The sequence below is a fragment of the Carcharodon carcharias genome, chromosome 14 (genome assembly GCF_017639515.1).
Source record: "Carcharodon carcharias isolate sCarCar2 chromosome 14, sCarCar2.pri, whole genome shotgun sequence".
NCBI lineage: Eukaryota > Metazoa > Chordata > Chondrichthyes > Lamniformes > Lamnidae > Carcharodon > Carcharodon carcharias.
The window spans coordinates 126,517,599-126,541,248 of record NC_054480.1 but is presented as its reverse complement, the minus strand read 5'-3'; the positions used below and the strand labels follow the sequence as shown (position 1 = coordinate 126,541,248).

At 43.2% G+C, this 23,650-nt stretch overlaps 1 protein-coding gene across 1 annotated transcript; it reads left to right on the top strand.

The window, feature by feature from the left end:
• Positions 1–23,650, top strand: plvapb (plasmalemma vesicle associated protein b). Its single transcript, XM_041203722.1, has 6 exons — positions 1–534; positions 3,554–3,602; positions 4,346–5,025; positions 13,284–13,338; positions 20,130–20,238; positions 22,006–23,650. Exons 1-6 carry the CDS (start codon positions 10–12, stop codon positions 22,016–22,018), a joined length of 1,431 nt encoding a protein of 476 aa, XP_041059656.1. The 5' UTR covers positions 1–9; the 3' UTR covers positions 22,019–23,650.

Sequence of the window (23,650 nt, the reverse complement as noted above, 5' to 3'; positions counted from 1 at the left end):
TTATGCTTTATGCCGGATGATTCATTTGCAGGCTCTCTTGAGATTGGTCATGTCGACAAATTACGTCCTTACAGAAGTGGAGTCGTCCGAGACCAGTTTGTCCCACCCTTCCTGCACTTCATTGCTGCTGAAGATCTTGCCCTGAAGCTGGGCAGTACGAGGATTCGAGCGATGGACCACAACAGCTACCCAATGAAGAAACTGGGCTACGACAGCAGAGACTATGAGAGGGCAAAAGCCAACAGCTGTGGCTTTTATGTCAAATACTTTCTGCTGTCCATCAGCGTCATCCAGTTTCTGATAATCTTGGGGCTTGTTCTTTTCATGATCTATGGGAACAATCAAAGCAGCCAGCAGAGTCACTTAGAGAGTACTCAGAACCAATCACTCAAGTTCATTGACGAAATTTACAAACTACACATCAACCTAAGCAACCAGAAGAAGGAGCTGGCGTTTTGCAGATCCAAGAGTGGCAACCTAACAATCCAGCTGACAAAGATTAACAGGGATCTGAAGAGCTGCAGCATCCAAAAGGCAAGTCTTTCCCTTTAACAATTCCTAACTGTGTAACATTAACGTGGTTCATGGCATGCAACATAGCCTTTTGGGGCTCAGTTGTGACTCAGTGGATAGCACATTCAGCCCTGGAGTCAGAAGGTTGTGGGTTCTAGCCCCACTTCAGAGACTTGAGCTTGTTATCCAGGCAGATGCTCCCAAAGCAGTACTGAGGGAGTTCTGCGCTGTTGTTGTGTTGCTTTTCAGGTGAAACATTAAACCAAGGCGGACATAAAAGATGCCATGGCACTATATCAAAATGAAGCAGGGGAGCTCTCCCTCGTGTCCAGGCCAATACTTAGCCCTCAGCTAAAACAGATTATCTAATTACTTAACACATTGCTGTTTGTGGGAGCTTACTGTGCACAAACTGGCTGCCACATTTCCTTCATTATAACAGTTGTTACATAGAATTTACAGAACACAAAGAGGCTATTTGGTCCAACCAGTGCATTCTGGTGAATACAGTCGACATGACCTTATTTCAGCTGATCTCAACTACTTAGTGACTGTGGTAGCCACTGAGAAGTCAAATAGAGAAACTTCAGGAGAAATGTCTTTACTCAGAGATTAGTGAGAACGTGGAACTCGCTAGCACAGAGGGCGGTTGAGGTGAATAGTAAAGATACACTTAAATGGAGACTAGATAAGCAGGAGAAAGAAGTAGAGTGTTAGAGTGAGATAAGGAAAGACACTTTCATTAATTGTTTGGTCGAATGGCCTGTTCCTGCGCTGTAAATTCTATGTAATTTTATGTACAACTTTGTCAGCGTATACAGCTGTCCTTTTCACCCTCATGATTATCTAGCTTCCCCTTCAACATATCTATTCTAATTGCCTCAACCACTCCCTGTGGTAGCTAGTTCCACATTCTCATAAATCTGAATAAACAGCTTCCCTTGAATGCTTTGTTGGATTTATTGCTGACTATCTTGTATTAATGGTCCCTAGTTTATGACTTCTACTTTCATAACCTTAAAAACCTCACTCAGGCTGACCCTTAGTCTCTCTTTGCTAGAGAAAAGAGCCCTGACATATTCAGTCTCTCCAAGAAGGCATAACCTCTCCATCCTGGTGTCATCCTTGTAAATCTTTAGTGCATCTTCCTCGTGTCTCCACATCTTTTTTGCAGTATGGAGATCAGAACTGTCACAGTATTCCAGATATGGTCTAAGCAAGTTCAATATAACCTTGCTGCTTTTCAATTCTCATTAGAAATGAACTCCAGTGTTTTGTTTTTTTCTGATGTTACTAACCTGTGTTGCTCCTTTCAGTGAATTGTGTACCTGTACCTCTAGATTCCTTGACTCCTCTATCTCATTCAAACTCTTATTTTGCAGGGAGTATGGAGCCCCCTTATTCTTCCTAACAAAACAAATCACCTCACATTTACTTGCGGTGCAATTTATTTGCTATTTACCATTTTGCCATTCTGCAAGTTTATTAATGTTTTCCTGTATTTTGTTGCATTCTTCTTCAGTGTTAACAATTTTACGTCATCCTCAAAGCTTCAAATTATACCTCTAACAGCCAAGTCCAAATCATTCGTGTAAATAACGAGGATTAGTGACCCAGCTCTGATCACCGTGGAGCACCTCTCCCCATCATTTGCCAGTCTGACCAATTACTTTCAATAGCTATTTCTGCACCATCAGCTGTTGTCCATTCTGCTACTTTTCTCTTTCTTCCACAGGGTCTGATGTTAGTCAGTAGTCTATGATGTGCTTTTTAAAAAAGTACCCTGTTGGCTGTAACGCATTTTGGAACATCTTGGAACAAGTCATGAAAGTCACTTTGTAAATGTTAATTTGTTTAATCTTTGGTGGAGTATCGAGGCAGACACCAACAACAATTTATTGCCATACAGCACCTTTAATGCACTAAAACATCCTGAAGTCTTTCACAGGAGCATTATTAAACAATATTTGGCACCAAACGACATAACGGGTTAAGGGGTAGATGACCAAAAGCTTTGCTAAAGAGTTTTTAAGAGGTTTCTTAAAAGAGGAGAGTGAGTAGAGGCATGGGCAGATTTAGAGAGGGAATTCCAAAGCTTGGGGCTCAGGCAGCTCCCTGGTGAGGTGGTGTTGGGGGTGGGGGGGGGGGGGGGGTGGGGGGGGGGCGCAGGGGAGGGGGGGTGCAGGGGTGTGGATCTGATAAGAAGTGCTGACGTGTGATGTCAGGCTATGACAAGATTCTCCTCCACGTTTGAGCGAATCAATGGAGTAGGTCCAGCACATTGTGAAACATGTCACTGCAGCTATGAATAAAAGAATTGTTTTACTTTATCCCTATCTCTATAACATCCTTGACCTCTACAACCCTCTGAGATTTCGGTACTCCTCCAATTCCAGCCCCTTATACATCCCCGATTTTAATTGCTCCACCATTGGCGGCCATCCCTTCAGCTTCCTGGACCTTAAGCTTTGGAATTCCCTCCACAGATCTCTCTGCCTCTCCACCTCTCTTTCTTCCTTTAAGTCATTCCTTAAAACCTGCCTCTTTGACCAAGCTTTTGGTCACCTGTCCTACTATCTCCTCACATGGCTGTTTCTCAAATTTTGTTTGATAAAACTCCTGTGAAGTTCCTTGGGAGGTTTTACTATGTTAAAGGCACTATATAAATGCAAGCTGTTGTTGTACTCAGTGCTCATCCTGCTGTTTCCTACTCTAGCTCATCCTATTCTAGAATCTCATTCCCTTGTTTCCCTCAGCCTTTCCTTTCTCTCACAATCCAAGGACACTTAAAGCCCAATTTAGGCATCTTCAAACCAGAACTACCTGATTTGCTGCCTCTTCCTTCCTCCTAATTCCTCTTTATTGCAACCATATGTGTGTTGGAGCAGCAATATCTCCACTGGGGGAAGAGCCCATGATGATTTGGCCTTCTCCCCCTTCAAATTAAGGGGTGGGTTCGAAGGTGATGGAATAATGGAGGATGAACTAAAGCAACGTGCAGTGCTGAGAGATAATAATGCTGGTTTCCTTCCACCAACAGATTATGTTAAACAACACCATCTCACTGGGAAGACTATCCTGCCCCTACGGTGAGTCACTGACCTGCACCAGCACATGAAATTCAGAACCAGGCCATCCAGGGTGATGTCAGGAAGCACTTCTTCACACACAGGGGAGTAGGAATCTGGAACTCTATCCCCCAAAACACTGTTGTAGCTGGGGAATAGTTGAAAAGTTCAAAAACTGAGATAGGTTGTTTTTTGTTATGGAAGGGGATTAAAGTTTACAGATCCAAGGTGGGGAGATGGAAATAGATCAACTGGGATGCAACTGAATGGCTGAACAGGCTCAAGGAACTGAATGACCTTCTCTGGTTTCCTTATTCCTTGAGGACTTAATTTTGTCAAATTTTGTGCTTCCCACCTGCAAGTGGCTAATTAATTACACTGAATCACAACCTTGCTCTCATTGTACACTGCAATGGATCATGTACCCACCCTGCATTACTGTAGAACATGCTCCTGACATGCATTGCTGTCGAACATGCCCTGACATGCATTGCTATAGAACTTGCCCTGACATGCATTGCTGTCGAACATGCCTTGACATGCATTGCTGTAGAACTTGCTCCTGACGTGCATTGCTGTTGAACATGCCTTGACATGCATTGCTGTAGAACTTGCTCCTGACGTGCATTGCTGTAGAACATGCCCTGATATGCATTGCTGTAGAACATGCTCTTACCACACAATATGTATCGAAGCAATTTGAGTTTGAAATTGTTTTGAAAAAAATAATAGGTAGAAAATATTAACTGTCTTCCCATCTTTAGTATTTCCAGACAAAAGACCATATAGAATCTTGGATCCATGCGAGACCTTGCGAGCAAATTACTCAAAAGTCCAAAGGATTCTTGTAGATATCAAAGCTGACAACGAGCTGCAGCAGGCCAGACACACCTTGGAACTAATAAGGCTGAACAGTCAGCTAGCAGATCTCAGAGGGAACTGCACATCCATGGGCAGGGAGTTCCAGACGGCGATGGCGGAAACCAAGGCAAAATATGAAGCAGACTTCAGGCAAATCACGGAAAAGATAGGGGGGCACTTCGATCCGAACCTGAGCAAAGTGTTAGAACAAATAAGAGAAAACTGCACGCCATTCTCTTCAAGCTTCCAGAGACAGCTCCAGGAGAAGGTGGACCACCTCGACACAACCATCAAAAGCGCGTGGCGGACCAACCATGAAAAAAGCTCAATGATAGCCACCTTTGAAAAGATGAACGAGGAATGCAAGCGAGATCTAACAACCCAAGCCCGCCTATTCAAATTAAAGGAGTCGGAAATGCAGGTATTCAAGGAGAGATGCCTGGAAGAGAAGGTTCTGCTTATGGAGGAACGGAATAAGTTGAGGAGACAACTAGCGGCCGTTGTTAGACCCAATTTCCGTGAAACTGACTTCTTCCGCAACTCGGGGCTCATCAATAGCCCATCGTCCTGCCGCAGTGAAATGGTGAGTAAGGTCGGTGCAGTTGACCAAGCCGGTGGTTTGGCTGATTCATCTCAGGGAGACTGTGAACCCAAATAGACCAGGAAGAAACCCTTAGAGTCAGAAATTTAAAATAATTGGCAAAAGAACCAGGAGAAAATTTTTGGGTGTTAAAAGGTAGAAGAGACTAACTGAAGGCTGGGGTGGGGGGAAGGGATCAAAATATGCTAAAAGGTGGAGATAAAACCATTTCCATTATTTTTAAATTTATTTCCATCTATTCAATTTATTTCCATCTATTCCACCCCACCCCCACTAGGGCTATTTGTCACTTGCTCGTCCTGCTTTCTACCTTTAATGTCCCCATTAGCACATTCCTTAGCTAATATCACCACCGTCAACACCCCTTTGTCCTTTTGTCTATGACATCTTTGACAATCTCTTCTTTGCCTCCACCTATCACTGGCCCTCTATCCCGCTCTACCTGTCCCACCCCCCTCAACCAGCTTATATTTCACCTCTTTTCTATATTTCCTTAGTTCTGATGAAGAGTCATACAGACTCAAAACGTTAACTGTCTTCCTCTCTGCAGATGCTGTCAGACCTGCTGAGTTTTTCCAGGTACTTTTGTTTTTGTTTCAGATTTCCAGCATCTGCGGTATTTTGCTTTTATCTATATGCTTTAAGAAAACTGCTTTGCAGGGTTAATGGAAAAAAGCTTGGGTGGGGGTTAATTTGGACAACTCTTTCTAAGAATTGTCTGTGAATATCCACGTTGAAATGATCTCTTCAGACAAGGCGGCAACATTGGGACCTTCAGCTGGCTTCACTGCCTATGGGTTAAGGAGGAGAAAAGCCACAGCCAGGAATCTAACACCCAATCAGTGCAGTGACCCCGAGCATAAAGTGCTCTCCTGTGGCCTTAAAGCCAAAGGGTAATGGATGGGGCAATGAAAATCCTGTAGTCAAATTGTCAATTAATATTCACTGTCATCATTCAATTTTGTAGAACAGACATTGGGCAAGGGATTGGGGGAGGTGGGGAGTGGGGGGAGAGGAAATACCTTGGAAAAGAAATAAACGAAAGACTTGCATTTATATAGCACCTTTCACAACCTCAGAACAAAGCAAAAACTTTACAGTTAATGAGCTCCAGGATTTTATGCTCAAGTCTCTGAAGTGAGGCCTGAAACCTTCTGACTCAAGGGTTTCACCAACTGAGGCACAGCTTTAGCCAGGCTGTGATGAATATCGTACCCTCTCGGGGTTGAACAGTAACAGTGTGCATTTATGTAATGCCTTTAATGTAACAAAACATCCAAATGCGCTTCACAGAGACATTATAAAATAAAATACAACACCGAGCCACATAAGGAGATATTAGGACAGGTGACCAAAAACTTGGTAAAAGAGGTAGATTATAAGGAGCAGCTTAAAGGAAGAGACGGAGAGGTGGAAAGGTTTAGGGAGGGAATTATGGTGTTTCGCTGTGACAAAGGTTTAACCCCATTCTATTCCAGCTCCCCTCATCAAAAATTATGGGCAAAATTTTTACCTCGGTGGACAGGCACGTGCCCGACCTGTTTGAGCGTAAAATGACGCGCGTTGACTTTGGGAGCGTGTCCTGACGTCAATGCGTAGTCACACGGTACTTCTGTCGGTGGGCGCACACTGGAGTCGACAGCACATCTGCCCACATTTAAAAGGATTAATTAACTTAAATTTTTCGCTGCCCATCCAAGCTTGCGGTTGGTAGGCAAAAAGGCCAAGCGGCCTTTGCACTTTTTTGGAAAGCTCATCCATGGGTGGGATGAGGCTTCCAACATCAAATAAAAATTAAATAAAACTTGTCAAATTTCACTTATAACATGTCCCTTCTTATGTGACAGAGTCACATGAGGGCACATGTTTTATAACATTTTTCTAATCTTTATTTTTTTTAATGTCTTCATCTCCCTGAGGCAGCAGCTGCTCGCATTTCACACTGGCCGGGCCTTAACTGACCCGCCCAGCGTAAAATTGCCTTCCGGCCTCAATCGCGGGCGGAGGTCGGCTTCTGCCCCTCCAAGCCCACCCAACACGGGCTAAATTCTGCCCCACATTTATTTGTTGAAGGAAAAGCCAGTGAATAATTCCTTCCTCTCACCAGGAGGGATTCTGAGCCTGCCATCCACCCAGCTCTACCCGTGAACAGGTGGTAAATCTGAAAATTTCATTCTTCCTCTTGGCCGTATTTGTTTAATTAAATCTGCGACTTTCTCCCTGCTTCAGGGAGAAGCACTTCCTGTTCTGCTTGAAGCAGAGGGACCATTACTGTCGAATCTACAACACAGAAACAAACCATTCAGCCCAATGAGTCTATATTAACATTGATGCTCCACATAAGCCTTCTCCCACACTCCTTCATCTCACCCTGTCAGCATAAAGTTCTATTCCTTGCTCCTTCATGAATTTATCTATCTTCTCCTTAAATGTACCTATACCTGAATGTACCTGACCTGTATATCCAAGGATATGTGACATTCAGAAAGGACAGGAAGCTGGGAAAAGGTGGTGGGGTAGCTCTGTTAATTAAAGTGGGCATTAGTACTGTCTTGAAACATTACCTTAGTTTGAAGATTAACATGTAGAATCAGTTTGGGCGGAACTAAGAAACAGCAAGGGACAGGAAACATTGGTGGGAGTTGTTCATAGGCCACCAAACAGCAATGGCATTGTAAATCACAGTATAAATCAGGAAATTAGAGGTGCATGTAACAAGGGCAATGCAGTAATCTTGGGGGATTTCAATCTACATATAGACTTGGTAAACCTAATGGGCAGAATTTTCACCTCAGCGGACAGGTGCAGCACGACCTGTCGAGCATGAAATGACGTGCAGTGACATCGGGCAAGAGTCCCGACGTCAATGCGCAGTCGCATGATAGTTCAATTGGCGGGTGTGAGCGTGTGGGAATCTGCAGCGTGCCCACCAACAATTAGAAGTCCTATTAAGTCCAGTAAAGAATTAATTAACTTGAATTTTTTGCTGCCCATCTAACCTTATGGTTGGTGGGCAGGCAAAAACGCCAAGCGGCCTTTGCACTTTTTAGGAAATCTCATCCACAGGCGTGATGAGGTTTCCAACAGCAAATAAAAATAAAATAAAAAACTTTACATCTCATTCATAACATGTCTCTGCTTATTTGACAGAATTTAAAATTCTTTATTTTTGTTTTTCAGAAATCTTCATCTTCCTGAGGCAGCTCCGTGCCTCAGAAAGCTTTTCCAGAGCACACCTGTGCGCATGCACAAAGTTCCCCACTCACCCCACTTGCCCTCCTCCCCCACCCACACAGGCAGCGCTGCAGCACGTGTTTCACAATGGATGGGCCTTAATTGGCCCATCAGCGTGAAATTGTGGTCTGGCCCCGATGATGGGCGGCGGTCAACTTCCCAAACCCCCCACCCACCCCCGCTGAGCTTGCCCGACAAGGGAAAAATTCTGCCCAATTAGTACTAATGCTGTAGAGGACAAATTCTTGGAATCTCTGTGAGATGGTTTTCTAAAGCAGTACATTGAGGAACCAATTAGGGAACAGGCTATTTTAGACCTAGTATTGTGCAATGGAAAAGGGCTAATTAATAATTTTGTTATAAAAGAGCCTTTAGGAAAGAGTGATCATAAATGACAGAATTTTACATCGGACAGAATTCTCTGGCCCCGTCACGATGGGGCTGGGGCCATAAAATGTAGCGAGCCATTCAAAAGTCCATTGACTTCGGCAGGACTGTAAATTCCCACCAGGGTAAATTTCCAGCCATTAAGTTTGAAAATGATGCAGTTCAATCAGAAACTAGGGTCTTAAATCTAAACAAAGGAAACCATGAAGGTATGAGGGGAAAATTGCCTATGGTGGATTGGGAAACTATGTCAAAAGGTATAACAGTGGACAGGCAATGGCTAATGTTTAAAGAATTAATACATAGTTTACAACAAAAATACATTCCTTTAATGCACAAAAAGCATTGTTCCAACTGTGCCTAATGAAAGAAATCAAGGATTGCATTAGATCAAAGAAAGAGATGTATAAAGTTGCAAAAAAAAAGGTAAACCTGAGAATTGGGAGCATTTTAGAATTCTGCAAAGGAGGACCAAGAAAAAGATTATGAAAGATAAAATAGAATACAAGAGTAAATTGGCAAGAAACATTAAAACAGACTGTCAAAGCTTCTATAGGTTTGTAAAAAGGAAAAGATTAGCAAAAACAAATGTGGGTCCATTACTTTTTAAGTGGAGTCAGGAGAATTTATATTGAGGAATAAGGAAATGACAGAGAAACTAAACAAATACTTTGTGTCTGTCTGTACAGAGGAAAACACTAAAAACATCCCAGAAATAATGGAGAATCAAGGGACTAGTATAAATGAGGAACTGACAGATATTAACAGAAGTAAAAAATAGTACTAGAGAAATTAACAGGACTTAAAGCAGATTAATCCCCTGGACCTGATGATCTACACCCCTAAGTGTTGAAAGAGGTGGCTGTAGAGATAGTAAATACATTGCTAGTCATATTTTAAAATTCTATAGACTCTGTAATGGTTCCTGGAGATTGGAAGGTGGCAAATGTAACGCCACTATATAAGAAAGGAGGGAGAGAAAACATGGGGAACTACAGGCCCGTTTGCCTTACATCAGTAGTAGGATATCTTTCTCCCAGGCCCAATCATTCTGGTTTAAGGTAAGAGTAAGTTTATTAGCTACTAAAGGATATATGTAAAGAAAAGAATTATGGAAGAATCTTTGACTCATGGGGAGTAGATGATTGCGCATTGCAGCTGTTGCGATTTGGGATTCAATAGAATTGACTCAGGTAGATGAAGAGTGGGATTTGAGGTTCCAGTAGAGTTGACTCCCGTTGATGAATAGTCAATTTCAAGGTTCCAGCAATGTTGAATTCGGTAGAGAGTTCCGGATATCTGCAAAATGGCAATTTGCAGGGGTACTGTGTGTGGCTGTTACTTCTGAGTCAAACTTTCAACACTTTCTCTCTCTCAGAACACCCACCAACAGACAGACACCGGGACAGCTTTTCCGTTCACTTTTAACCCCTTCTTTGTTATTTCCAAGTTTGAAGCGAATTCACAAATCTGTCTGGGCATGGCTCACAGGATTTCTTGATGAGACAATGCTCATCTCCCATTATGTCCCATTGTCTCTACCAGAGGGAGCAATTAGCTTCTGGATGGCTTTAGCAGTACCTTGTCTGGCAACAGGGTGGGGTTCCACCATCCCTTAGGGAGTCACCCTGCAGCATTCCAGCCAGTGGCTTGTGTGCATTTTAAAAACTCAGGTCTTATTTTTAAAGTGCAATATTTCTGGACGCTATTTGGCAGTTTTCCTTCATTATCATGACAACTTAGGAAAGAGAAATCATGTTTAACAAACCTGTTGGAGTTTTTGAGGATGTAACTAGCAGAATAGATAAGAGGGATACGGTGGATGTGGAAAAAGCAAAGAGTAGGAATAAATGGGTCATTTTCAGATTGGCAGGCTGTGACGAGTGGGGTATTGTAAGGATCTGTGCTTGGGCCCCAGCTATTCACAATCTATATCAATAATTTGGATGTGGTGATTACATGTAATATTTCCAAGTTTGCAGATGACACAAAACTAGGTGGAAGAATGAGTTGTGAGGAGGATGCAAAGAAGCTTCAAGAGGATTTGGAGAGGCTGAGCAAGTGGGCAAAAATTTGGCAGATGGGACACAATGTGGAGAATTACCACTTTGGTAGGAAAAACAGAATACTTCTTAAATGGTGAGAGGCTGGGAAGTGTTAGATTTCAAAGGGACTTGGTTGTCCTTGTTCACCAATCACTGACAGCTAACACGCAGGTACAGCAAGCAATTAAGAAGGTGAATAGTATGTTGGCCTTCATTGCAAGAGGATTTGAGTAAAGGAGTAAAGATTTCTTACTGCAATTGTATGGAACCTTGGAGAGACCACACCTGGAGTATTGTGTGTGGTTTTGGTCTCCTTACCTAAGGAAAGATATACTTGCCATAGAGGGAGTGCAACAAAGATTCACCAGACTGATTCCTGGGATGGAGGGATTGTCCGATGAGGAAAGGTTAAATAGACTGGGCCTTTATTCCCTGGAGTTTGGAAGAATGAGAGGTGATCTCATTTAAACATACAAAATTCTTACAGGGCTCGACAGGGTAGATGCAGGAAAGATGTTTCCCCTGGCTGGGGTGGTGGGGGGGTGGGGGGTGGGTCTAGAACCAGGGGACACAGTTTCAGAATAAGGGGCAGGTAATTTAGGACTGAAGGGGGGAGGAATTTCTTCACCCAGAGGGTGGTGAATCTTTGGAATTCTCTGCTCCGGAGAGCTGTGGAGGCTTAGCTGTTGTTTATGTTCAATGTGAAGGAATATGGGATAGTGCAGCAAAATGTGTTGAAGTGGAAGATCAGCCATGGTCTCATTGAATGGTGGGAGCGAGTGCGCAGGGCTGAATGGCATACTCCTGCTCCTATTTCTTATGTTCTTATGCTCTTCTCACCACTCCCTGGGTAAAGAAGTTTCTCTTGAATTCCCTATTGAATTTATTAATAACTATCTTAAACTTATTGTATTATTTAAATGGAGAGAGATTGCTGAACTCTGAGGTACAGAGGGATCAGGATGTCCTGGTACATTAATCACAAAAAGCTAGTGTGCTAGCAATTGATGAGGAAGGCGAACGGAATGTTGTTGTTTATTGCAAGTGGAGTGGAATATAAAAATAGGGATGTTTTGCTACAATTGTACAGGGCGTTGGTGAGACCACATCTGGACTGTGTATAGTTTTGGTCTCCTTATTTAAGAAAGGATATAAATGCGTTAGAAGCAGTTCAGAGAAGGTTCACTCGACTGATACCTGGGGCAGAGGCTACCTCACGAGGAAAGGTTGGACAGGCCAGACTTGTATCCATTGGGGTTTAGAAGATTAAAAGATGATCTTTTGAAACATATAAGATCCTGAGGGGATTTGGCAGGGGTGGATGCTGAGAGGATGTTTCCTCTTGTGGGACAGACTAGAACGAGGGGACACAGTTTAAAAATGAAGGGTCTCCTATTTAAGACGGAGATAGGAAGAAATGTTTTCTCTCAGAGGGTCATGAGTCTTTAGAAGTCCCTTTCCAGAGGGCAGTGGAGCCAGGGTCATTGAATATTTTTAAAGATGAGTTAGATAGATTCTTGACTAACAAGGGAAACAAAGGGTAGGGGGCAGATAGGAAAGTGGATTTGAGGCCACAATCAGATCAGCCAAGGTCTTATTAAATGGTAGAACAGGGTCCAGGGGCTCAATGATCTTCTCCTGCTCAAAATCCATATGCTCATATGTACTGTGGCCCTTAGTTCTGGTCTCCTCCACACGTGGAAACATTTCTACATCTGCCATCCCAAACCCGTTCAGAATTTGAAAAACCTCTATCAAGTCATTCCTTAGCCTTCTCTTTTCTAGAGAAAAGAGCCTCAGCCTCTTCACCCTTTCTTGATAGTTGTAACCTCTCAGTCATGGTATCATCCTTGTGAATCTACTTTGCTCTTTCTCCAATGCCTTTTTGAAATATGGAGACCAGATTGTTCAAAGTTCTTCATGTGGGACCTACCCAAAGTTCCATACAAGTTTAACACAACTTCTCAACTTTTCAATTCTAACCCTTTAGAAATGACCTACAGTTTTTGAAAATGATTTTATTAACCCTTAATGACTACTTATAGTAATTTGTATATCTGAACCCAAAATTCCTCTGTTCCTCTACTCCATTTAGGCTCTTATTATCCAGTATTACATACTCCGTATTCTTCCTATAAAAATGCACCAGTTCACACTTACCTACATTGGAATTCATTTGCCAATGATACACAGTTACTATTGGGAAGAAGTTGTACTGTTTGTGTACAAGGCCTGGACCAGATCCCTATTCACAAAGAGAATATTACTTGGATATATCCTTTGGGGAGCATTAAGGTATCAAATGGACAGGATTCTGGGAGCTGGGAAGGTACATTATAATGAAAGGCTCAGAGTAGATTTTGTTCTACCAGTGCTGGGAAAATGGGAACTTTGAAACAGTTTTCACAGTTATGAATGTTCAAGTTCCTGCTCCTGAGGCCTTTGCATATTCAATAGGCAAGTCTCCACAGCCTCACAATCATATCCAGTGTGACAGCCTATCCCAATCTAATACCAGACCCCAAGCCCACTCCTGTCCAATTGTAACAATTTAATTGCTTTGCATCCTAACAGGTGGCCCTCACCAATGAACAGGCGATGCTGATGAATGATAAAAGGATGTTGGAAGGTAAGTGCTTGAACACTTAGTGTTGACTAGGAGTTTGAACCTGCATAGGTTTACATACATGAGTGGTTTACAGACACATATTTGCATGTTTCCTCATCTCTCCCTTTGGTTCCTTTGCCAATCACTGTGTCCTCTGGTTACTGATCCTCCTGCCACTGGAAACAGTATCTCCTTATCAACTTTGTCAAAAGCCTTCATAATTTTCAGACCCCCCTTTAACCTTCTCTACTCCAAGGAGAACAATCTCAGCTCCTCCAGTCTCTCCACATAACTGAACTCACTCATCCTGGTAAAAACTGGGAAACTCTGCACTCTTTCTAAGGTCTTAGCAATCTTTAAAGCCAAGAATTGGATATAATACTCCACCTGTATCCTAACCAATGATAATTATAAAAGTTAGGGGAAAAATTAGGGGGATGAAATCTGGAAAATTCCTCTCTAGATTCCTCCCCCCCGCCACCCCCTTAGACAATCAAAGGAAACTAGAAGGAAATTGAGTTCACTCTGGCCCTAAAGAATGTTATTGGGAAATATCCTCTCGTAGGGCGTGACCTCAACCCTGGCTCTCACTGCTAGGAATTCAGAGAATTGGCATCCACTGCATAATCTGTCTGCCTATTCTACTGTTCCCTCTGAAATGGACTATGAGATGCTCTGGAGCTTGACACCTACACCTACAATAAAGAAAGACTTGCATTTATGTAGTGCTTTTCCAGACATCTTAAAGTGCTTTACAGCCAAAGAAGTACTTTTGAAGTGTAGTCACCGTTATAATGTAGGAAATATGGTAGCAAGTTTGTGCACAGTGAGATCCCACAAATGGCAATGTGATGATGACCTAATCAACTGTTTTTGTCAATCTGATTGAGGGATAAATATTGGCAGGGACCCCAGGGATAACTCCCCTGCTTTTCTTCCAAATAGTGCCATGGAATGTTTTACAACTACCTGTTATGGAGCCGATCTTCAGGCAACTGTTCTTAGTGGAAACATTTAACTTCACAAGACAGCAGCAGCAACTACATGTGTGCATCAAACTCCATAACTAAAGAAGCACTCTGTCCTAGTGGTCCTCCACACTGCTAACACATTGGTTTACACAGATCATATAAACTTACAATGCAGGGTTATTTTTAAAGCCACAGTCCAACATTTCTCAAAACTATAATTACTACATTCCTCCCCCTTTAACTTTTCTGTACATTTTGTATTTACAAGGATATTTATTTAATGACATTATAATATTTACACAGGTCATGAAATTATAAGTTCAGTCTTTCAGGTGGATTCCTGATCCGTGTGAAAGCAGCTCCACAGCTTCTGATCCTTTGGCAGGAACCATATTCTCTGGAACCGCATTAACATCAGCTACCTCATTAGGCACAGACAGCTCAGCATCTTGCACTCCGACAGAGACATTGGGCATGCCTGCCCTTGGTTGAGAAACTTCAATAGGAACCACAGGTTCAGCAATGGTTACAGGTGGAACATCATTTTGTTGAGGTATCTCCCTTCTTAAATGATCCACATGCTTACGTGTGATCTGGCCCTCCACTTCCACGTGGTGTGACAATGGTCCGGTCACAGAACTCACTTTACCAGGTAACCACTTCGGTCCTCCACCGAAATTCCTCACATATGCTGCTTCTCCAACAGTAAATTATTGCTCATGGCTATGCAAATCATGAGTCGCTTTTTGGTTCCCTTGACTTTTCTCCCCCTTCCTCTCCAAATTGGGAAATATCAGGCTCAGCGCAAGATTGTGCAGAGCACAGCATGCAACCACTATCAGCGACACACGACCTAGAGGTTCTGGAGTGCGCCCCTGAACAGTCCAGGCATTGGAAGTGCATTTTGAGAAGACCAATGGCTCGCTGTGTCTGGCTTGCCTGGTCCCAATGGTAGTGGATGAAGGTCAATGCACGCCTGAACAGAGCATCTGTGACCTGTTTGACACAGGTGTGGACAGCTTATTGTGAGACACCACAAAGATCACCCACCGACCCCTGGAAGGAGCCAGAGGCATAGAAGTTGAGGGCAGCTGTGACCTTCAGAGCCACTGGCATGGGGCGTCCACCCACACAGTTCACGGAGATCTCAGGCCCAATTATCTGACAGATATAGTTGACTGTCTCCCTTGAGAGACGGAGCCTCCTTCAGCACTGCACCTTAGACATATTGAGGTAGCTGCTCCGCTGCCTGTATACTCTGGCAGCAGGATAGTGGCATCTTCTGCGGCCCCTTGCACCTTGGACAACCTCTTGGCTCTGCGCCCCTTGTGCCTGAGCCTGTCCTCCCAAAGGTGGCTCCCCTAGAGGCTGAATGTGCACTCCTGGCCTCCTCCTCCTTCTATCCCTCCCTTCCTCAGAGGAGCTGCCTCCAGTGGACAGTTCAGATCCCATTCCTAGGCTAAGGGAAGGCTTCCTGAAACCTGCAGGCCCAAAAAAAATTCCTCACTACAGGGTGCTGACCTGAAGGTTGTGAATCCAGTCCAAGCAGCTGGTGTGAGTTTTGAAGTATTGCAGATCACACAGGCAAGTATCAGTAACTTTGAAAAATAAATATTTGACAGAGCACACTCGCAACCCCTGCCTGTGGATGAGGTTTATACAAATGTGTCCTACCCGCCTGCCCGTTGCGCCGACCCAAGGATTGCACAGGCGCCGAAAAATCACTGTCAATTGGTGCCTCAAGGGCTTTAAGTGGCCCGTTAATTAATGGTAGGTGTGCATCAGAGATCATTGCGCACCCACACAAAGAAATATTGCGATGGCGCACGGTGACATTGGGACGCTCGCCTGACATCACCGCGCGTCATTTTACACATCGGCGTGCGGGTCCCACCCCCACACACCAATGGGAAAATTCTGCCGCTGGATTTCTTCGCCTGTGCACATTTTCAACTTGGCAGATGTTTGTTCCAAATTTAATTGTTGATCACCTTTATTGAAATATCTGAAAGTGTGTTCTTCTATTCCAGTGGTGGAAGCACCCGTGTCTACTTCCATTTTTAAGGGTTTACCAATCACTTGCACTGTAACAAACATTGGCTCTGTCTTCCCAACTTTCATGTTGAATAATGAACAAATGTCAGAATTGGTTGTTTCTGGCTCTTCTACACTATAGGCTTCATTGGACATTGTTTGTTTGGAGGCCTGTTTAAATCTCGCTTTGCACTGTCTCATTATGTGTCCACTCCTGTGACAAAAATAACATTCTACTTTTTAAAATTGCCAATCGTTGGAAGAATGATTGTATCCACGTCGATACAAATTAGTTTTTGACTTTGTTGCTAAGCTGTTTCCTCTCAGTTCTTGGTTAGCGGGGGTTGTTTCCTGCTTCACGGCGGAGTTCTGGCTTTTCACGCCACTTTCGGCTGACTGTTCCCACCCAACTAGGATAACGCCACCATTTCGCACCCCTTGAATTGCTTGTGAATCCCTTACAGCACTTTCCATCCTCAGCACTATTTCTAACGCTTCCTTGAAATCAAGATTCACTTCAGGCAGCAATCTTCACTGAATAGTATCTTCCTGCATGCCACAAACTAAACGATCACTGAGATTATAATATTCTGTTAGTGGTTTTAATTTCACCACACAGGTAGCAATGGTCTCCTCCGGGGCTCAGTTCTGTGAATTGAACCTGAGCCTCTGCATTGTGACTGAGGGCGTGGGTTGAAAATGCCCCTTAACAAAGTCTACAAAATCAACTGAAAGTCTTCGAATCTGGGGCACAGGGAGGCTGTCAAGCTTTGAATTAAACTGTAGGATTTGCTCCCACAAATGCTCAGGAGAAACAGCCTCCTTTTTTTTCCTCCCCCGTGATTTTGTTTGGTTGAAGGAAGAATGCGAAATGTTCTATATAATGAGATCAATCATCTGTGGCTGGCTCAAAGGGATCAATTCTGCAAAACTGTGGCATTTCAGATGAATACATCTTTTATTTTTAACAAACTTAGAATCTCACAATTTTTGGGTGAGGTACAGCACCGAATCTGATTTATCCTCGTCGCCAGTTTGTTACAGAGTTGATTTTCCAGGCAACTTTTCTTGGTGGACATATTTAATTTTATTTACAAGACAGCAGCAGTAACTACACGTGTGCATTGAACTCCATAAATAAAGAAGGACTCTCTCCTAAAGGTTCCCCAAGCTGCTAACATATTGGTTTACAAAGATCATGTGATCTTACAACACAAAGTTATTCTTAAAGCTACAGTCCAACTTTTCCCAAAACTATAATTACTACACTACCCACTACAGGCAGACAGGGCCTTGATTTAGCATCTCATTAGAAAGACAGTGCCTCCAACACTGCAGTAGTATTGTACAGGAGTGTCAGCCTTGATATTTGTGCTCAAGGCCTGGAGTAGGGCTTGAACCCAGAAACAAGCAACTCAGAGGCAGAGTCACAGCTGATTCTCGATGACAATGGCTGTTCTGTCAGACTATGGAGTGAATAGAATTGGACAGGATTCCCAATGCTTGATGCTCATTCCAGTAACTGTTGCTGGATGCTGGATGTCAGCCAAGGACAAGATTCTGTTCAGCTGTTGCTTTTTGCATGGGTCAAGTAACACACTGAGAATAGCTACCAGAATTTATACACCAAACTCAATATAATGGTGCTTGACGGCAGAGTTATCAGACACAAATTTATCATTGAGCCACATCAAGGAATATTAGGGCAGATGATCAAATGTTTGGTCAAAGAGGTAGGCTGTAAGGAGCATCTTAGAGGAGAGAGAGGTGGAGAGGTTTAGGGAGGGAATTCCTGAGCTTAGAGTGGAGGCAGCTGAAGGCACGGCCACCAATGTTGGAGCGATTAAAATCGGAGATGCTTAAGTGGCCAAAATTGGATGAGCACAGAGAGCAGAGATCTTGGAGTGCTGTCGGGCTGGAGGAGATTACAGAGCCAAGGCCATAGAGGGATTTGGAAACAAGAATGAGAATTTTAAATTGAAGACTTTGCCAGACCTGGGGAGTCAATGTAGGCCAGTGAGCACAAGAGGAGATGGGTGAATGGGACTAGGTGCAAGTTAGGATATGGGTAGCAGAGTTTTTGATGAGCTCAACTTTATGGAGGGTGCACGATGGGCAGTTGGCCAGAAGCACATAGCAAAATGTTCCCAGGGTGCTTCACAAAGGAGAAGAGAAGTGAGTTAGTAGTTTGTGTCAGAAGGGATTGAAGAGATGCCTGAAAACCCATTGTAGAGATGAGGTTTTTGAGAAATGATTTAACAACAGAGATAGAAGCAGATTTTTTGAGAGAAAGTTGCAGAAAATAAACCAAAATTAGACTGGCATGGAAATAGGCCGAATAGCCTTCTTCTGTGCTGTCACCATGCCATGATTTTATAAGGTGAAGATTCTCTCACTGAAATTGGGAGCAATCAAAGAGCACAAATTCTAACCCAGAAGGAAAAGAACAGTTCTGACCAGTACTCTTATTCCCCAGTTTTTACTGGTGTTCCATTTTAAGATATGCAGGACCAGTTTGGACCAAGTATTCTTATTTCCCAGTTTTTACTGTTTTTTCCTTCTGGGAAAGGATCTTGATGAGTAATGAAATGGACAATGTGGTTTGCTGCAGGGAACTGTATCGCTATAGGATTTAGCAAAGGGGAGGTTGATGTGGGTTATGGAGAGATATCTTGGGGTTGTCTGGACAGATCACTTAAAATATCAGCAGACTGGTTAATGTAAAAATGTAAGAAATAGGACAAGAGTCGGCGATTTGGCCCCTTGAGCCTACTTCGTCATTCAATATGATCATGGCTGAACATTTACATCAATTTCACTTTCTGGCCTTATCTCCACATCCCTTAATTTCATCAGTGTCTAATGACCTATCGATCTCAGACATGAATGCACTCAACTGCTAAGAAATTTCTCTGGGATAGAGAATTCCAAAGGTACGGTTCCAAAAAATAATCGAGCACAATGTCTAGATGCATAGCTACAGGTATCACATATAAATCCACAGAGCTCGTTGTATTAGGCTCGGTTGAGACTCTATCGGGTAGTGCCTGCGTGCTGTCTCCCAATTTCAAGAAAGGTATTTATACAGAGCCTATTCACTCTGTTCCAAAATGTTTTAATAGCCAATGAAATACTCTTTTGTTAAGTGAAGCCATTGTTGTAACTTAGAAAATTTAGCAGTGAGGTGCCACAAATAGCAATATGGTCATTTGATTTTTTAGCGAGGGAGGGAGAAGTAGCCTGCTCTTCATCAAAATGGTGACTGTGGGATCTTTTATAGCCACCTGAGAGGGCAGACAAGGCCTTGTTCCAAAAGGCAGCATCTCCAACAATGCAGCACTCCGTCAGCACTGGCACTGAGTGAAGACTCTGTGAACTGAGAACCTTCAGACTCTGAGGCAAGAGAACTGCCCACTGAGCCACTGCTGATGGCACAAGTGGGGAGTGAGATTCAGAGTGGGGGAGGAGGAAATATTACAAGTTGAGAGTTTGCAGGTGATCAGTTCTCAATCAGTGGCTGAAGTGCCAATAATGAGAGGATGCAGAATTAAGGTGATTGGCTAAAGAACCAGAGAGGGCATGAGGATAGACATTGTAGGCAACCAGTGTTTAAGATTTGGAATGCACTGTGTATGTCATAGCCTTTAAAAGGGAGTTTGATAAATACTATATGGAGAAAACATTGCAGGCATATGGGGAATGGGGCATTGGGGCTAACTGAATTGCTCTTTGAAAGAGCTGGCACAGACTTGATGGGCTGAATGGCCTCCTTCTATGATGGACTGTTCTATGATTCTTTGTCACTAGGTCATAAAGCAAATCTTCAGCAAGAGTTGGAGAACCTGAAGAAGCAGCTGAGTGACCACACTACAAACTGTTATAATCTGATAGAAGAACAAAAGCGTTTGGGTTGCAGGTGAGGTTTCACTGAGGTAGCATTTTTCTTCCTTTGTGTTAAATTGAAATTCAAGTGAGTGGGAGGAAAATCTGGAAGTTTCTGTTTAATCATGTGAACCACGTCATCCAAATGTTCTTCTTGGTTGGCCCTTTCCCAGCCACAGCTAATGTTTTAATCCTGATAGCCCGTTGGTGAAGGAAGAAACCAGTCTTTACTTGGATTAGATTTATTCACAGAATGAAACATTACAGGTGTATATTTCCTAACTTCACTCGTCGTCTGTGTCAGTGTCTCTTTATATGTGCTCAAGTCACCATCCAATCAATGCCTTCAACTTGTATGTACTTAACCTCAATTGATACTATTAACAGCTACCAGTTATCAAAGACACTTATGAAAATCCAGGCTGTTATGGTCAGGTTTATGGTCAGTAACTTGGGAGGATGATTCATAACCTCTTCTACTTGCCCCCAGTAACTGGCCAAGCCCTGACCTTATAGTGCACTCTCTATCTGAGTTACTGGCCATTGCCCTGACCAAAGCTGCTTTCCCCTAGTTAGATTGAATTTGACTGTTTTCCCCCTTGACTCCCCTTGGCCCTGATATTTTCTGGGGTGGCATTCGACAATGCAACCCCCCTCCCCCAGACTAGCAGCCAGACAGTCATTTCTTCATGTGTGCCCTATCAAAATGCAAGTGTTTATCAGCTATTCTTCCCTAGCGGCATCACAGTCCAGCCTGACCCCCTGTCCCTGTGACACCCAAGCATTTGTGCACCTTGCAAGCAGGAATAATGGGACATCAATCAGGAATGGGAGTCCTGGATGATTTTCCCATCTCTAGGCAAAAGGCACTAAGGCTGGTGACAGCATTCCAACGAAAGTCAGTTTAGTATGGACATGGGGTGGAAACTGGGGAACTTTTGGTCTTTTTAGTTCAGATACAGAGCTGGGGAACAAGTGTGAAAAGCAATGGGATTGAGTAATGAGGAAGAGTGGGAAAGAGGGATAAGTGGTAGGATCATAGGAACAGGAGTAGGCCATTCTGCTCATTGAGCCTGCTTCACCATTCAATATGATCAGGGCTGATCATCCACTTCAATGCCTTTTTCCCAAATTATCCCAATATCCCTTTGTGTCACTGGCATTTAGAAATCTGTCAATCTCTGCTTTAAACATTCTCAATGACTGAGCTTCCATAGCCCTCTGGGGTAGAGAATCCCAAAGATTCACAACCCTCTGAGTTAAAACATTCTCCTCTTTGTCCTAAGTGGCCTCCCTCTTATTTTGAACTCGTGTCCCCCTGGTTCTAAACTCCCCAACCAGGGGAAATATCTTACCTCATCAACACTGTCTATCCCTTTAAGTATTTTGTAGGAAGCAGGTTCAGTGGATAATAGTGAGTTATATAGTGAGGAAACAGTGGGATTGAATGTTGGGAAGTAATACTCGAACAATAGAGTGGGAAAAACAGTTGGATTGGGAATTATTCTTGGGATGTGGGTGGCTTGGACAAGGCAGAATTTATTGCCCATCCCTAATTACCCAATAGTGTGGAACTGGAGTTCCATTTAGTCCCAGCCCAAGGGCAGGCTCCCCTTCCTCAAGGGCTTGAGTGAACTGATGGGAAATCGGTAGGCCTGAGTGTGAGTTAACAATGGAGAGTGTAAACGTACTTTGTGAAACACAGATAGAGCCTAGGGTGAGACTTCAGGATGAACTATCCTTAAAATCATCGGAAACAGACAGAAGAAACAATCAATATGAACATTTTTCTGTTTTACAGAATGTCAGGATAAATTGAATGAAGATACCATGGTGAGCATGAAGACAGAAGAGCATCACAGTCTTGGACAGTTAGAGACTTTAATCCCATCTATATACAGATACATTCAGTGGAATCCTAATATTCTGATCTATCTAATTGGCAGATTGAAAGTTCACACTGAGCCAATTGTGTGGACGACAGTTCCCAAGATCTCTCTCATTAACATCCACTGTGTGATTAAGTGAGAGGTAGGAGAGGGATTACGAGGGATTGTTTTGCACAGAGGGTTTTTGAATCTTGAAGTGTTCTGACCCAGAGAGTGGCTGAGGCAGAAACCATCACATCATTTAAGAGAAAATTCAATAATTATTTGAGGTAGAGGCAACTGCAGAACTGTGGGAGAGTGGGCCAGTGGAATTAGTTTGAGATTGATACTGCGTAATGGGTAGACAGTGGAACAGTGGGATTAGTTTGGGATTGATACCGGGCTATGGGGAGAGAGCAGGGCAGTGGGATTAGTTTAGGATTGGTACAGGGCTATGAGGAGACAGTGGGGCAGTGGGCAGTGGGATTAGTTTGGGATTGATCTAATTGAGAGCTAGCATAGATATGATGGGTCGATCGGTGTCCTACAGTGCTGTAAAGGTCTCTGGTTCTGTTGCTGCATACCTGCATCGCGTGAACTCTCCTGTGCCAATTATACAGTTTAATTCTCAACCCCCATTAATTTGTAGCTATCTGGGGTCACTAACAGATCTTGAAATCCTGATTGAGGCAATGCTAAAATAAACTTCCCTTCCAAACTTTCAAACTATGAAGTTCAAACAACCTAATGAATAAGAAATCTAAACAAAAACAGGACTGAATTACCTGGGAAATAAGGACCAGAGATTGGCAGAGTTTCGTGCTGCATCAGCTCCCAGAGCTATAGGTTGAACATGTCTGGTATAAATGATTGCAGTAATACTATCTCAGGTAAGGTTTCGTTTGAGAAGCAGAATTTAATACTGGCTGGTCTATGAGTAATGATCAGTATAATGGGATTCCATTGTGTTTGAATCTGCATTCATGTCACTATGAATATGTGTGTGTGTTGGTGAGAGTATGTTTGTATCAGTGTGTGTGTAAGTGTGTTGGTATGTATTATCACGTGTGTGTCTGTGTGTGTTAGGTGTATGTGTCTGTCGCTGTAATTGTGTGTAAATGTGTTGGTATTTGTGCTGCTGTGAGAGTGTGTGTGTTGGTGTGAATGTATTTATGTTGCTATGTGTGTGTGTAAAGGTTTTGCTGTGACTGGGACTTGGACATATGTGTTTGTCGCTATGAGTGTTTGTTGGTGTGAGTTTGAGTATGCATTGGTGTGAATCTGTGTCACTATGAGTATGTGTTGGTGTGAGTCTGTGTTGCTATGAGTGTGTGTTAGTGTGAGTCTGTGTTGCTATGAGTGTGTGTTAGTGTGAGTCTGTGTCACTATGAGTGTGTGTTGGTGTGAGTGTGTGTCGCTATGAGTGTGTGTTATTGTGGGATTGAGTGTGTGTTGGTGTGAGTTTGGTGTGCGTTGGTGGGAGTCTAGTGTTGCTATGAGTGTGTGTTAGTGTGGGATTGAGTGTGTGTTGGTGTGAGTCTAGTGTTGCTATGAGTGTGTGTTAGTGTGGGATTGAGT